Source organism: Leptinotarsa decemlineata, unplaced genomic scaffold (assembly GCF_025532065.1).
Source record: "Leptinotarsa decemlineata unplaced genomic scaffold, Ldec_3_MD MMD2_tig00001344_RagTag_RagTag, whole genome shotgun sequence".
NCBI classification, from domain to species: Eukaryota; Metazoa; Arthropoda; class Insecta; order Coleoptera; family Chrysomelidae; genus Leptinotarsa; species Leptinotarsa decemlineata.
Genome location: NW_027412560.1, coordinates 134,781 through 151,598, shown reverse-complemented (window position 1 = coordinate 151,598; position 16,818 = coordinate 134,781). Strand labels below are relative to the sequence as shown.

Below are 16,818 nucleotides of genomic sequence, written 5' to 3'. Positions count from 1 at the left end.
TCATTCAACTTGATGATTATTTTTATATAGATTAGCTGTCTGGTCTGTTTGGGCGGTAGAAGGCATATCAGAGTTTTGGAGTAGAAAAAAAGTCATTTTCAGTATATTCAATCTGAAGGTTTACTACTGCCAAAAGGCTGTCCAAATCAGTAAAGTATCTGATCGGTTGAATTCAACAATCGAATCCGAACAAGTTGAAACTCTCTTGATTTTTAACTTTATTTTATTTGTTGTATCAATGGGATTCTCAAAACCAATGAATGTAATAACAGTATAACTGACCGCTGGCTATACTTGGAATAAATTTGAGAAAAACTATCATTGGGGGTCTTTATTAACACAATTAATAGAAACCACACCAAAGATTTTCAGAATGTTCGTGCATTTGTGCACACATGTGTATATGTAAGTTGGCGAATATGTATGTCTTTGTATATGCAAATATTTCAATTTCAATTTTTTTATTCAAAAGTGACATACAATAAAACTTGTTTTACTGTACAGCTAGTTCAACATAATGTAGTCAAATACGGTATATCGTTCCACTCAACAAAAAATCACTCACCCTTTGCACAATCCGGAGTTTCCGAATGAGTAGGTGTAGGGGGGCCTTCCACAATGATTCCAGAGTGATTAGTGTCCACACTAAGAGAAATATGCACTGCACTTTCTCCAGACCTTTGGAGGGGTTGTGAGTTTTTATCCGCATTATCGATCGGCGTTGAAGTTTGTGACATTAATCTCGGTAACGAAGATAACACATTTGGAGGTCCGGGCGTATTAGAAGTCGTAATGGTCGACGACGGCACAGGCATAACCGAGGGGGTACTCTGAGGGGAAACATCCGTCCTCACTAAGGGCGTCGAGGGCACGTGAATCGGATGCGACGTTAACTTCGGCAATGCATTCGCCAGTAATACAGGTCCCATTGTATTCTGTTCAGTTGTTGATTGTGACGTATTGTTACCATACGACACCTCTGACGTAGGCGTACTGTCCCCAGGAGAAATGTCCATGTCTTGTGTTGTTTGTACATTTTCTTCAGAATGTTTTCGGGATAGCCGCAATTCCTTTGAGGTAACGTCACCATCATCCCTGCTACTGCCACTGCTCCAGTGACGGCTGCCTGTTGCACTATCCCGCATGTGATCCTTGCTGCTGCTGCTGCTGCTATTTGCCGCTCTCGAGTTGGAATGTTTCTCGTGTCCTAGAAGAAAATGTTCAAAATGGTTAGTGAAAGTTGGTGAGATAATTAAATAAAATCATCAAATCTAAGAAAAAAAAAATAAAACATTAGGAATCAATAACATATCATCACATTAGTTAGAAATCTGTGAGAATAAAACCGGTAACTATTTTGGCAAAAGCTCTGTTTTTGCCAAATCTCAGGCAATGATCTGTATTATGGTACTATCAACAAGATGAACGATTTCCCATCAAAACTTCAAGTATATTTCAATATTAACAAAATGAAACTCAATGTGACAAAATGTAAAGTAATGATCCTAACCACACCCTTCAAATACAAAAACATCAACTCAAACCAACTCAATCTGGAAATAGATAACAATGAAATTGGATTCATAAACCAGTTGAAATATCTTGGATTCATACTTGAAAATAGCCTATTATTGCATGAACATTTTTCGTACATAAGTAAAAAAATTAGTAAGAAACTTTATTTCTTCTCTATAATTTTCTCATGTTTTTCAACATACTCCAAAATTACAGTATATAACACCATTATCCAGCCCCACTTTGATTATTGTGGTAGCTTACTATACTCCCTTGTTTCTAATAAAATTTCACAACTACAAAAGCTGCAAAATCGCGGTATGAGAATAATACTGAAGTGTAATCGTTTTACCAGCATTACAACGATGTTAGATTGTTTGCAGTGGGTATCGGTGAAAAACAGATTCTATAAATTAACAATAATTTTTATTTATAAGATATTACATAAGCTACTTCCAGATTATCTAAGTGAATTTACTATGATTAACTCCCAAATACATAACTATACTAGTAGAGGAAATAATATGTTTCATCTCCCAAATTGGAAAATGGCAAACTCAATAAAATTGCTATTCTATAAAGGACTTGATGAGTTCAATAAGCTACAAGACATCAAGCAATCTAATACCATTTATGTATTCAAAACGAAGATCAGTAAACATACCCAGTCACTATAAATCACCAGAATGTATTACAACATAATCAATCTTGTTCACACGAATTTATATACTTCAAGTGCATTATTTTATTTTTTAGTATTCTTCTTTCTTTTCTTTTTATTATATAACTATTAGTCTAGAAACATGTTTGTATAGCTATTTTTTTCATTTTTATATTAGGACATGTCCTACTAAATAAATAAAGTTCTTCTTCTTAATAACTGCATTGCTTCTAATAGCTGTGTAAAACTGAAGATGATTTATTTCATGTTATAAGACCACTAAAAAGCAAGACTCCTATGGGAACTGAAACTGTACAGGAACTGATTAGATTTTTCATAAACTTTTGAAAATAATGCACAATTCTGCTCATTTTACAAGTTTAATCAACTTACATTTAAGCCATGGAACAGATTTCAAGTATTTCCACTTTACAATTAAGGAGGCAAGTAATTAAATGATATTCTGTTTAAAATCTGTTTTTCCGTTAATCAGCTGTCGCCCCCATACGAACGACAACTCTCGGAAGTTGAGAAACTTGTGCGAGCTAAGGACTAACGAGGTCTTACCTTTTAACGTGTGATTCCTAACACGTTTGCAGAATCATCCCCGCTTCAACCAGATAAATTCTCTCGAGAAAAATATCTGGTCGAGGCGGGAATCGAACCCACGATCTTCCGATCGTGAGTCGGGCGCGCTACCACCGCGGCCAATTCCACAATTCCTCATCAGATATATTCATTAATTGAATTTTCTAGAGTCCCAGAAAGCTGTGTACAGTTAAACTTCGAATTATTAATGTAGGAACATAATTTTACGAAGAACAAATCGGTAGAATCGACCATTTACCAAATTTTTTGAATTTGTTTTCAGACAATTGAGTATATGTAGTGTCACTATTGTATACATTTCCTAGATAAATTTATTCATAATTACTTTTTCTGATCACTCTTTCTCTCAAATCGAAAGGTTCAATGACCTCTTGGATGATAAAACATTTGAATTCACAATCTGCTTTAGCAAAAAATATAATTTATTTGTTGTTTGTCTTTATCGATCTCCCTCTACGGATGTTAATATATTTTTGAGAAAACTAGAGCTACTCTTGTCTGACCTGCCGATAAATAGTTCTATAATCGTAACAGGTGATTTCAATATCAATTACAATGACTGATTCTCTGGTTAATGAGTCACTGAAGAACTTACTTTTATCATTTGACTGAAGTATGCACGTTGATACGGATACTCGCATCTCTCGATTTTCTGCATCCTGCATCGACTATGTCTGTAGCAATATTGACAGGCAAAATGTTTCATGCACAGTTATTTTATCCGGATTATCTGATCATGAAGCAGTGATATGTTCTATTCTGTTAAAATCAACAAAAAAACAAACCATACATAAGTATGGTAGATTGTTCAGTCGTTCAAACTATGATAGGTTCTATCAAAACTGCCTTGAAATAGACTGGGTGAGCATACTCTTTCACTCTGAATGTGACCCCTTTTTATCGTTCCACAGTGCATTGTCTGATGTGTTCAATAAGTCTTTCCAGAACAAATAATTAAAAATAAATGTAAAAAGCCATGGATGACAAAAGGACTGAAAACATTCTCTAGAAACCTGCGCTCACTGCGTTATATCAGAAAATTCACAAATGAAACATTTTTCTGGAACTATTTCAATGATTACAAAAAAGTATATCGATCCACTATCAGTCTAGCTAAGAGAATATATTACTGCAACAGAATGGGGGAATCGTAGAATAAAATGAAAGAAACTTGGTCAATTAAGAGGTAAAACAAAAAAGAAAAACTCTTGAACTCTCACTTAATCCTAATATAATAAATGTTCTATTGCTGAACAGTTGAGTAACACAATTCATGCTCCATATGATCCATTGATCAACTTAGAAAATATAAAAATTCATGATAGTCTTATTTTATATGACACTGACCTTAATGAATTGTTCAAATTACTTCATGACATTAAAAATAAAAACACGGCCGGATATGATGATATTTCCGTTAAGATTCTTTTGAATTTACCACTCAATGCTCTAGAAACTTTGGTCGTCCTTATTATTACCTCATTCAAAACTGGCTCATTTCCTTCTTCCCTGAAGACTTCCTTTGTCATTCCACTACATAAAGTTGGTGGTTTAGATAATCCCTCCAATCTGCGTCTTATTTCCTTAATACCGACTTTAGCAAAAATTATTGAGAAATTAGTCAAAGTACGTTTAGATGAATTTTTAAAACTGCACTGCAAGGACTGTCGACTGTTTCATTTAATCTGATTTTTTTGTTTTGTATTATTATGTAAATGTATCACAGATCCCGTGTCAGTGGTCATTAGATGCCGAGACACGTTAATATTAATAAAAAAAAAACTGCACTGTATTATAAGCAAAAACCAGTTTGGGTTTCAAGAGGAAAAAGATACAAATGATGCTATCTTCTCTTTTTTATATGAAATTTACTCTGAATTGAATACTGGTGAAGTAGCGCCGCAATTTTTTGCGATATTTCAAAGGCGTTTGTTTGATTGCGTCAATCATAAAATTTTATTAAAAACACTTCATGAATATGGATGTAGAGGTGTAACGAACACTTGGTTCGAATCGTACCTTTCAGGTCGGAGTCAAATGGTGAGGACAACGGAACTCTCGGAGAACAGGGCCATTGAATCTGGTGTACCACAGGGTTCTGTGTTAGGCCCTATTCTGTTTCTGCTATATATGAATGACATATCTATGATTAACATATCTGGTAGTTATATTCTATTCGCGGATGATACTACAATATTGTGGAAAGAAAAAACTAAATGGAGCTAAATAAAATAATATCATCCAACTTGAAGAAGGTGAAGAGCTGATGTGATGTGAATTTACTCTCTCTAAATGCATCCAAAACGAATATAATATCATTCAAATGTTCGCTTGATGACATTTCAATAGATGCTGCCATATTACAAAATAAATTAAACACAAAGTTTGTCGGTGTATTCATTGATATAATAGGCTGAAATTTGATGAACACCTTAAACAACTGAAGAGTAAGATCTCCTCAGGATGTTATGCAGTTAGAGTGGTATCAAATGAGTTGGGTTTCCATGTCGCAAAAACCGTTTACCATGCACTTATTGAATCTCGACTACATTATGGAATATCTTTTTGGGGAGCATGCAACTCATCCCTTCTCTCTTTTGTATTGATATTACAGAAGAGGGTACTAAGATGTCTCTGTAAAGTCAAACCCATAGAATCGTGCAGGAGTTTGTTCACCGCCAATAAAATGTTAACAGTCATCGCACTTTTTATCTTAGAGACAGTTTGCCTTATTTATAAACACAAATCGAACTTTAACTTTGCTTCTACTCCTTATGCTACTCGCAATAGCAATTATACCTTTAGACTTCCCATCCCAATTTCGAATTTAATCAAGGATTCCATATACTACAATGGTGGTAAATTGTTCAATCATTTGCCTTTAGAAATGAGATCTGCAAATTTAAGCAACGTTCATTTCAAAAAGGCGGTGAAGAACCTACTTGTGGATAGACCCTATTATAGTTTGGAAGAGTATTTTAGCGAATCCTTTTAATAATATATTAGCAATATATTACCTAGTAATATTTTTAGTACTATTGTACTATCACTTTATACATGGTGGTATTTTATCTATACATTTTTAGAACTTTTTTTTATATTTACATTTATTCATTTTTGGAACTTTTTTATATCTACATTTATACTTTTTTAGTACTTTTTTTATATCAACATTGTATTTCTTGGACTCTGTCAATAAGATGAAAATTTTATTGACAGTAAAGTATATTTTGATTCGATTTGATGTCAAAATGAAATGGTGTGACTTAAATAACCTTTGTTTCAATATCTCAAAGACCAGTATTTTCGTTTCTAGAGGCCAGATTGAAATTTTATCAATAAATGGTAAACCGAATCTGTATCTGGTTATCTAACGCAGGTTATCATGCAGACTATTTCAATCATACAAAAACAAAAGGCAAAAAAATCGAGATTTGTGTCAACCTTTATTTATCAAGTATAAAATTCTACCTTAGTCCTATCGTATCAATGTATTCATATTTACCTACAAACTCCTGATTTAATTCTAATAATGAAGTATTTATATGTGATTTGTATTGTGTAATTACACTGGACGCAGTGTACCATATTTGCTATATTTTTATTTATTATGGCTGATGTATTTATTGTGATATATCGGATTTTCAAACAATTTAACATAAGATAAGCTTTCCAGGATCTCAGGACTACTGTAAAATCCCGTGACCCAAAGAGGACGGATGTAGCTCTCTACAATCGACTCTTAAGAGGAGCTCTGCGGGAAACAGAGGTCCTGACTCCTGGCAACAATGAAGAACTGGAAAGGTACACAGTATCTATCCACAACAAAATAGACATTGCCTATAAGGAATCCTGTCCGATGAGGATGGTTTAAACGCATGGCACAACCAACACATGGTGGTGCCCTGAGTTGGAACACCTCAGGAAGACAGCGAGAACGACCTTTAACAAGGCAAAACGTACAAGACTCGAAGAGGACTGGATTATATATCAAGCCAACCTCAGAGAGTTCAAAAGTCTGCAGACGAAAGCAAAGTGAAGCCTGGAGAGCCTATTGTGAGGCAGTCGAAGACTTCCCACTAGCTTCTAGGCTACAGAAGGCACTCTCAAATGACCACCATAAGACTATCGGCATCCTGACGCGGGAAAATGGCGACAAAGCCGCCAACCTCCAGGAGAGTGCTGAGATTCTTATGGAAACTCACTTCCCAGGTTCTGTCTTTCCTGGAACGACGAACTGGACGGATGTACCAATAACACCCTCACAATATGACTGGCAATATGACAGTAATTGATGAGGATAAAATAAGATGGGCTATATTGGGCTTCTCCCCCTTCAAGTCACCAGGGCCTGACGGTATAAGACTACTTCAGTGGGGACTGGACACTCTTATGCCACACCTGGTTGGAATATTCATAGCCTCTCTAGCTCTGAGGTATATTCCCTGTAAGTGGAGAAAAGAAAGAGTAGTATTTATACCCAAACCAGGTAGGATGGACTGACTACACCCTACCAAAAGCATTCCGACCAATTAGTCTCACATCGTTTTTCTTAAAAACCATGGAGAGACTATGTGAGCGGTATATAAGAGATGAAGTACTTGGTAACAACCCACTTCATCCAAATCAGCATGAACATACCCCGGGAAGGTCTACTGATTCGGCCCTTCACCATGTGGTTGGCAGAATCGAGAGATCATTGAACATCAAAGAATCCACCCTGGGTATATTCATAGATATCGAGGGAGCGTTTGATAAAACAACCTTTCCAACAATTACCCAGCAACTACACTCCAGGAATGTACTCTGGTAGTAGGAGAATGGATACTCCAGATGCTTTCTAGCAGAGCAATAAGTAATAATGTAGAAGACATCACAGTAAAAGGACTGGTCATGAGGGGATGTCCACAGGTAGGGGTCTTATCACCCCTTCTCTGGAACTAAGTCCTGGATACCCTAATTAATCACCTTAACAAAAATGGATTCTACACAATTGCATACGCAGATGACATAGTTATCTTGCAGACCGGCAAATTTGTAAACACACTGTGCGATAGAGCGCAGGATGGGCTCAAATTAATAGAAACATGGTGTAAGGAACACTCACTGCCGATCAATCCCAAGAAGACTGAGATGGTCGTTTTCACCAGGAAAAGAAGTTTAACGGGCTTAAAACCTCCCGAAATCTTCAAAAGCAAACTAAACTTCTCTGAAGAGGTGAAATACCTTGGTACTATCCTCGACAAGAAGCTAACATGGAACTCTCATCTACAGAGTAGAGCAAAAAGACCATACGTGGCTTATGAGCAATGTCGGAGGACAGTGGGACGCGCATGGGGTCTTTCACCCTGTGTAGTCGCGTGGATCTACACTGCAATAATAAGACCTATGTTTAACGTATGGAGCCATTGCATGGGGACCAAAAGTTTTACAAACAACGGCCATCCAAAAATTATATCAAATACAGCGACTGGCTTGTTTAAACATTACAGGAGCCATGAGAACAGCACCAACCGCGGCAATGGAATTAATCACGGGTCTGACCCCTCTGGATCTGTACGTTAAGGAGGTTGCGTTAATGGCCATGGTACAATTGCGCACGGCTGGTGTAAACCTCGAAGTAGGAATGGGTCAATTGAGGCTGGGCCTATGGCGGGAAGCGCTTACTGCACAACCTCTGCTGCAGGCAACAAGTGATGCAATTGAACCCAGGTTTGTGTTTAATAAACCCTACAAAATACAAATTAAGCAGAACACAGTGTCAGATGCAACAAATGCAATACGGATTTATACAGATGACTCAAAAACCAAAGAAGGCTCATGATGTGGAGTGTACTCCAGATCACTAAGTCTATTCCTTCCCATTCCCCACGAATGGGAAGAAATACCAGCGTGGTCCAAACAGTACTGGCTGGTATCTCAATCGCCACAAAAGAAATAACCAAGAAAAGAATTTCTGGCAAAAACATAACAATCTGCACTGATAGCAGACAAGCACTATTAGCCTTGAACAGACAGCGTGTTACTTCAGGGCTAGCACTAGAGTGCCACCAAGATTTAGCCAAAGCCTCGGTAGATAATAACATTATCCTGAGGTGGGTTAAAGGGCACGACAGGAGTAAAGATAATCGCATTGCCGACTCTTTAGCCAAGGAAGCGGCTGGACTAAGAATTTTAGGACCCAGTGGCACCCACGGCCTGATGACTTCGACAATTGCGGAACTAGTCAAATGTTACACCCGTGCTCAATCTTTAAAGAGGTGGGATGAAATCAAAGGATGTAACCTTGCCAGGATCACCTTGGGCCATCCTGGGAAGCTGGCGCCGAAGAAATATCTGGCGATGACCAGGAAAAATCTACGCCTTACAGTAGGATTTCTGACTGGCCACTGTCACCTAAGGAAACACCTACATAATATGGTGCTAGTGGACACACCTCTATGCAGGATGTGTGAACAGGAAGATGAGACTGTCAGGCATGTCCTGTGCGAGTGCCCAGAGTTATCGTCAATAAGAGAGCGTGTGTTCGACGAGTCTTGGCCTACACCTGCCGATATAAAGGAGATGTTTCCCAGCGACCTGGGATAAAAAAGTGTAGAGATTCCAAGTCACGTTAGTTCACGACGTTTCGATTGTTGGTATCTACAATCGTCTTCGGGTGATGACTGGACTGATTCCTCCGAGAGATGACTATTTTATAGGTCGTTGAAATACTTTCACTTCCTCTACTTTCCATTTTCCGCTTCACTGATTCCGTGAGAGATGACCGATTTGGCGGGAGTTGGTCATTTCTCGTTTGATGATGGGTTTCCATATGTTTCGTATATCTACGCTGGCCTGGCTGAATACGTTGTTGGACAACATGTATGCGGCTTCCTTAAATTTTCTCCTGAACCAATGTTCCTCTCTGTGCAAGATCTCAGCTTGGGACCACTCGATGTTGTGTTGATGGGTCCAAACATGGCCTGCTATTCCTGATTTGCTGGTTTCTTCTCGCTGTGTGTGCTTCTTGTGCTCGGCAATGCGAATATTCAATGGCCTCTTAGTTTCACCAATATAGGATTTTCCGCACTCACAGGGTATCCGGTAAATGCAATTCTTGGAATCGCAGTCCGCGTTTGGGGGCCTGGTTTTCGTGAGGCTGCTACGGATAGTGTTACCGGATCTAAAACAGGTTCTAATGTTGTACTTGGAACCAATTCTTCTTATCCTCTCCGATAATCCTCTGATGTAGGGAAGTGCAAGCACTGGTTGTGACGGCTTCTCTTCCTTGCAAGGCTCCTGCTGTCTTTTGGCCAAAGTCTTTTCTACCATCGCTTTGGAGTATCCATTCCGCTGAAGATCACTTTTGATGATGTCTAGTTCCTTCTCGAGACCTTCCTTTGTATTACAAAGCCCAAAAGCACGGTCTAATAGAGTCTTGATGATTCCTCTTTTTGTCGATTGTCGACGCGGACTGCGATTCCAAGAATTGCATTTACCGGATACCCTGTGAGTGCGGAAAATCCTATATTGGTGAAACTAAGAGGCCATTGAATATTCGCATTGCCGAGCACAAGAAGCACACACAGCGAGGAGAAACCAGCAAATCAGGAATAGCAGACCATGTTTGGACCCATCAACACAACATCGAGTGGTCCCAAGCTGAGATCTTGCACAGAGAGGAACATTGGTTCAGGAGAAAATTTAAGGAAGCCGCATACATGTTGTCCAACAACGTATTCAGCCAGGCCAGCGTAGATATACGAAACATATGGAAACCCATCATCAAACGAGAAATGACCAACTCCCGCCAAATCGGTCATCTCTCACGGAATCAGTGAAGCGGAAAATGGAAAGTAGAGAAAGTGAAAGTATTTCAAAGACCTATAAAATAGTCATCTCTCGGAGGAATCAGTCCAGTCATCACCCGAAGACGATTGTAGATACCAACAATCGAAACGTCGTGAACTAACGTGACTTGGAATCTCTACACTTTTTTATTTTTATTATTTTCTTTTTGCATTCCTTTAATTTTTATTTATTCAATTATTATATTTTTACTTGTAGGTTATTTTACTATCATTTCATTTCAGGTTTATTGTTGCTTAATATAATTGTTATTTTCAACTATTCTTTTTTAATTATTCTTTTTTACTTGTTTCAGGGATTTCAAATCATTTTATATAATAGACAATGGAAGTCCGAACTAGTGAAATTCATCACGAAACATTGTCAATCACCTTCAAACAATCCTCGGGAGGATGTACAATGGGTCACATGTGGCCTAAGTGCGTGGGCTTACACTCACCCTCCCTACTCTACAGATACAGAAGATAAGCTTTGTTCTCCAGAAATAACAAATAGTTTTCTTTCCCTCTCTGTTTTGAGAAAAAATATTCGACGTTTCGGCTCCTGCTTTGGAGTCATTTTCAAGAATCACTTGGAACTGTACTTACATGACTCGAGGACGAGGTCACAATCTCCCTTGCCCCAAAGTCTCGTGCTTGCTGTGTTCACCTCTAAGTTTGCACTGGTCACTTTGCTGTTCAGGGCCAAAATTTTAATATAGGAACCTATGCGAGCAACATCTAAATTGGTAGCAAATTGCCAAAAACGACTCTCCTCAATAGGAAGACTTAACAGATTGTCTCTGGTCTGGATTCCTGGCCATACTGGTCTGGAAGGCGATGAGGCTGCTGACTCCCTTGCAAAAGAGGGTGCTGCAAGCAGCTTCATCGGACCAGAACTGGTCATTGGCATCGCGTTAGGCTTTGACAGACAAAGATTGAACACATGGATCTCAAAACTGATACAAAATTTGCATGGTACAGACTTTTTACAGTTTTTTCATTCATGTATTTTGACGTCGTTCTGAATGCAAAAATGGCCTTGTTCAATTTTTAATAAACGTCTATTCCATTTCAGGAAATTATCTATATATACTCCTAAAAATTTTATGTATTCAGTGATTTTTGTTTCATCACCCTGCCAATTTATACTCAGTGGTTTCTCTTTTCTACACTTGTCAGTACTAAAAATTATCAAATTTATTTTACTTGCATTCAACAGTAATTTATTTTTATTGAACCAACTCTTTGTTCTTGAGAAAAAACATTTCCCTGGCTTATATGGTCCTCACTTTCTTCTGCACCAGTTATTAAATTTGTTTCATATGCATAATTTATTACAGTTTCCTCGGCGTTCATATCATTTGCAAATTAGAATGCACATTGAAATATTTGCAGCCATGAATGAAAGAACAAACTTGATATACATGTCTAGACTTGTTTCATTATTAGAGGATTGTTTTTTCTGTAAATTGTTCACTAAATGATTCACTAAATTTCAAATAAGTGGGAATTTCATTTGAATTGAACCTTTTTAGGAGAGAATTTTCACTGTCTACTTCTGCATCTTATTTTTTAGTATTAATCGTAATGATATGTAAGCTATTTGTTTGAATCTATTTATTTGTGTTATTTTTGCATTATTTGCAAAATGAAACTTCTGTAGATAAAATTGAATTCTTTTTTTAGGTTTCCCATATTTTTTGTTTGGAGGTGGAGAAGTAGAAAGCCAAAACTTTTTTCTCAACCAGAAGAAAGTTTTATCATCTGTAATATAAACATGAAAAATTAGATTTGCTTCATGAAGACAGTTTGGAATCCCACTAAGGTGATATTTTTCAATTCAGTTTTTTTTTTTATTTCTCTACATGCCACAAATCCAATGTGGCGTTTTTAAAATAATAATAAAACGAGATTTCTGCAGACTGAATCGGTAAAACTGACATATATCAGAAAAAAGTTGGCCCAATAATCGATCCGTGAGAAATTCCACGTAGAATTTTCAGAGTTGAACTTTTGGTTCTGGTACAATACACATACGATACATAATCGTTTATCAAAACTAACTTTGAACAAGATTCAAATCAAATGTGGAATTCTAATATATGATTTAAAATTTGACATTTGAAATCATAAGCTTACATTTTGAAGTTTATGACTGATATTTGTATTCAATATTTCTCTAATGAAATGTTAGGTGTATATAGGATACAGAAAATAACTTTTGTCTGATTTCTACTAAGTTTTTATCACAAACAATTCAAGTTCATCTGAGCAAGATCCCAAGGATCAATTCTTGGACCCCTACTCTTTTTGTTATATGTAAATGATATGTCTCAATCATTGAAACTTGGTAGTATATATCAGTTTGCTAATGACACATCAGTTGTTGTTACAGGAAATAATATGTCCAAACTCTCAACAAAAGCTTCAACTATTTCACAAAGCATAAGCATGTGGTGAGATTAAACTAACTTGGACCCCTACTCTTTTTGTTATATGTGAATGATATGTCTCAATCATTGAAACTTGGTAGTATATATCAGTTTGCTAATGACACATCAGTTGTTGTTATAATATGTCCAAACTCTCAACAAAAGCTTCAACTATTTCACAAAGCATGAGCATGTGGTGAGATTAAACTAAAACAGTTTAATCTTCCTCTTGAAGATGATCACTTGGTGATCGAAACACGTGTCGAGGTGTTAAAAATAACGATTTGGGAAAGAACTCCAGTAATATTCAATAGGTACTTAATATTTATGTAATAAACAAAGTAAATCACAAAGTAAGTCAGGAGTCATGACATGATTAGGCATGTGTACTCGGCAAAATGCCTTCGTCGCTTGTATTAAATTCTACGCGCCGAACATGACCGATCACAGCGCGGGAACTCCCGAATGCAGTTTCGATTTCGGTCGTAGTTTCGCAGGTTTGCCGCCGAAACCGAAACTAAACCCGTTTTTTTTGCCGAAACTCGACCGAAACGGAACTTTCGGTCGGACACTAAAATATTCACCCTTTCATAACATAGGGGCATTTTTTAACTTTATAGGCAAGTTATTTCTATTCTGAATAAAATGTTCATGAACTGTTTTGTTGTATGTAACAGAGCGTTAAAGATATTGGTACAGTGATAGAAAGGCATAGTTTTGAATCATATTTTGAAATAAAGCCTAGCTGTAGTCTTAGCTGTAGTTTATGGACGTCCCAGAATTTCAGCCTGGGGGATGATGGTTGGAATGAGTACTCCCATAAACAGAGTATTTTTTTAGCTGATCTCACTAGTGCTATTTTGGAAATGGTAAAACACAAGATTGGTTGAATAAGACAGTTGCCCATCTGGTGGGTAATAAAAATATTTTTTTAGAGCATGACAGATGAAAATTTTGTGCTGTCTCATGTTTGCTATGAACCAATTTTCAATGTTTTGTTTATTGAATTCCATCATCAATAAGGACATCTAGGTTTTTCATCAATTTTAGTAGCCAATGTAGGCCAATTCTAAAATTCAATAGAAACATTCCGATGAATTGCTTCAACCTATAGAAAGATGAATGCATTTTTTTCTCTACTGTTTTTCGGTAAATGAAAAACTTGGGCAAGCTATAATTCCCTTCTTTTGACTATAAATTCACTTTCATTTCCCACATAAATTAGGCTATTTCATTAGCGAATCGAATGTTGGGCTTTATTACAAGAAGTATAAAAGAGTTCAAGAATATTAATATGATTATAACACTGTTTAACGCATATGTGAGGTCTAAACTAGAATATGGCGTGTTAATTTGGTATCCAGTTTACAATTGCCACATATTGATGCTGCCCAAAAAAAAATTAAAATAACTGTCTTTCAAGATCACGGAAATATATCAATTAAAACAAAAAAGATTTTATATTGTGCTTTCGTAAGATCCATTCTTGAATATTGTTCGGTTATATGAGACCTATACTATGATGTAAATATTGATTTGGTTGTGAATGTTGAAATGAAATTCTTAAAGAATTGTGCTTTTCACTTTGGTATTCAACGAAATGAATATGAGTACGGTCAACTTTTAACCAAGTTAAGTATAAAATCATTGAAAGATAGGAGAATTTCTTTGAACTTGAGTTTCCTCTTCAAATTGATAAATAGTGACATAAACTGCCCAGAACTACTTCAAGTAATAACATTTCATAATAAACAAAAAGATATCCTGACATTTTTCATATAAATTTTTTCCATACCAATTATGCTTTGAACAGTCCGATGCCTCGTATTTTGAAGCTGGAAAATCAATATCATAATAACTTAGATCTGTTTAATGTTTCACTTCTGGTCTTTAAAAATAAATTGAAAAGGCTATAGCGTTTTCGAAGCTTTTCTTACCTCACCATTTTCTTTGTAAGTACCAGATTTGTTACTTTTTTTTTTGTAAGTACCAGAATTGTTTCATCTTTTAGTAATATAGTCCCTAGACATAAGGATTTATTGATTTTTGGGAAAGAAAGGTTTTGGCTTTCTACTACTTCATCTTGATATAAAAAAAAGAAGAATGAGGTGTATACCAGTGAGGATTGCAGTGTTCTATGTAAGTGCAATTTGTTACCAATCATTGAAAGTAGAACTCATGTGAATGATATCTGATTTTTATTTCACAACGAATATTTGAAATACAAACTGAGTAGAGAAAAGTATCTTCTGTATAATGCAGTGTTCATATAGGAGTATTTGTTTTAAAAGAATTTTTTCTTTCGTATAATTCAATGTTTATATGAAAGTAGCTGTTTCAGGAGGACTTTCTTTCAGTTCGTGTCTGAAAGTTACTTCTTTGCATGATCTACATATCCATGTATAGAGTTACTTCCTTCCTTTCTTTGGAAGACTCCCTCATCCTTCTTTTTTTTTGTATCAAGATGGAGTAGTAGAAAGCCAAAAACTTTCTTTCCCAAAAATTAATCACTCCTAAAAAATATAACCCCTTCAATTCAGATTTATTGATATTTTGTACTTCACACTTTGCTAAATGTTTTGTAAAATTGTAAATTGTAATGTAGACATCAGACATGAGCATTCAAAAATACTTTGTAGTTCCTCAGACTTTGTTAAATATACTTTTGTAAATTGGCTTTGCCTTTGAATAAATAAATAAATAATAAGGTCTCATGTGCCCCTTTTTTACAAATGATCAACTTCCTACCCCACGCCTGAATTCCAGAAATCAAACATTTTACTGTGATCTTGGAATAACAAATAACAGTTTCAAAGCACCAGTGTCAATAATTTGTAACAACTACAATTCAATCTGTGATAAGTGCGATATTAATGTTAGTTCTCTAAGTTATATTTTAAAATATATTCTCACTAGAGCCTTTCAACTGTGATCTCTTTTACTTCTTTTTCTCTCCTTCTTGTGATATATTCTGTATCTATTTATTGTCTTTTAGATGTAGCTAATTTTTCTATTTAAGTAATTACCATGATTTCCATATATTTTTCATCAACACCTTTGTATATTTCCTGTAGGAAATAAAGTGCTATCTAATCTAATTATGCAACATCTTTTCAATGTGAATTTGTGCTTATTTCTCTTTGACAGCAATAGACAATTCGGACAATTATTGACATTTTTTCAGTGACTCAATGTTCATCAAGGTTTTTCTAATAAACATCGAGAAATACATGTGTCATGATACAAGGCCTGTGATAATTGGTTGTTAATCAAAATAGGCGACTTCTGGCTAATTTAACCAACCTTTTAAGTCATACCATATCCGAAATGACATGAGTAGGGTAAGCTAAAAAAAGCAATCTGTATGTGTCAAGTTGATGATATCTTCAGATGATGAACACTTAATCTAAATTTCCACATTAGAATAAAATATTACTACAAATAAGGAGATATAAAATATATGGAAAAAAAAACGATGAAAAAAATCATTAAAGAATAGTACTGAAACAAATAAAATTAATACAGATCCAAATGAAAATATCCATTTTCCTAGCAGATATGGCTTATGCATCCCATTTAGGAATCGAGCTGCTATTAAAGCACTCTATATCCTCTGCTTTCCTAGCTGTTAAACTTTTAAATTATAGAAAATCTTCAGAATAGAAGTTTAGTTCATAATAATAAAAAAACTGCAGTTTGTTGTAAATAATAAAACACATTCCTCTATAAAATGTATAGAACAGAAAACTACATGATCATCAAACAAGAC

At 35.9% G+C, this 16,818-nt stretch overlaps 1 protein-coding gene across 3 annotated transcripts in view; it reads right to left on the bottom strand.

Annotated features, from left to right (window-relative positions):
- wcy (WW domain-containing adapter protein with coiled-coil wacky) overlaps positions 1-16,818 on the bottom strand; it is a 55,605-nt gene that overhangs the window by 23,946 nt on the left and 14,841 nt on the right. For all 3 annotated transcript variants that reach the window (XM_074175797.1, XM_023164721.2, XM_074175798.1), the window contains one exon: positions 566-1,207. In XM_074175797.1, the coding sequence (XP_074031898.1) occupies positions 566-1,207 (642 nt within the window). The remainder of the gene's footprint in view (positions 1-565; positions 1,208-16,818) is intronic.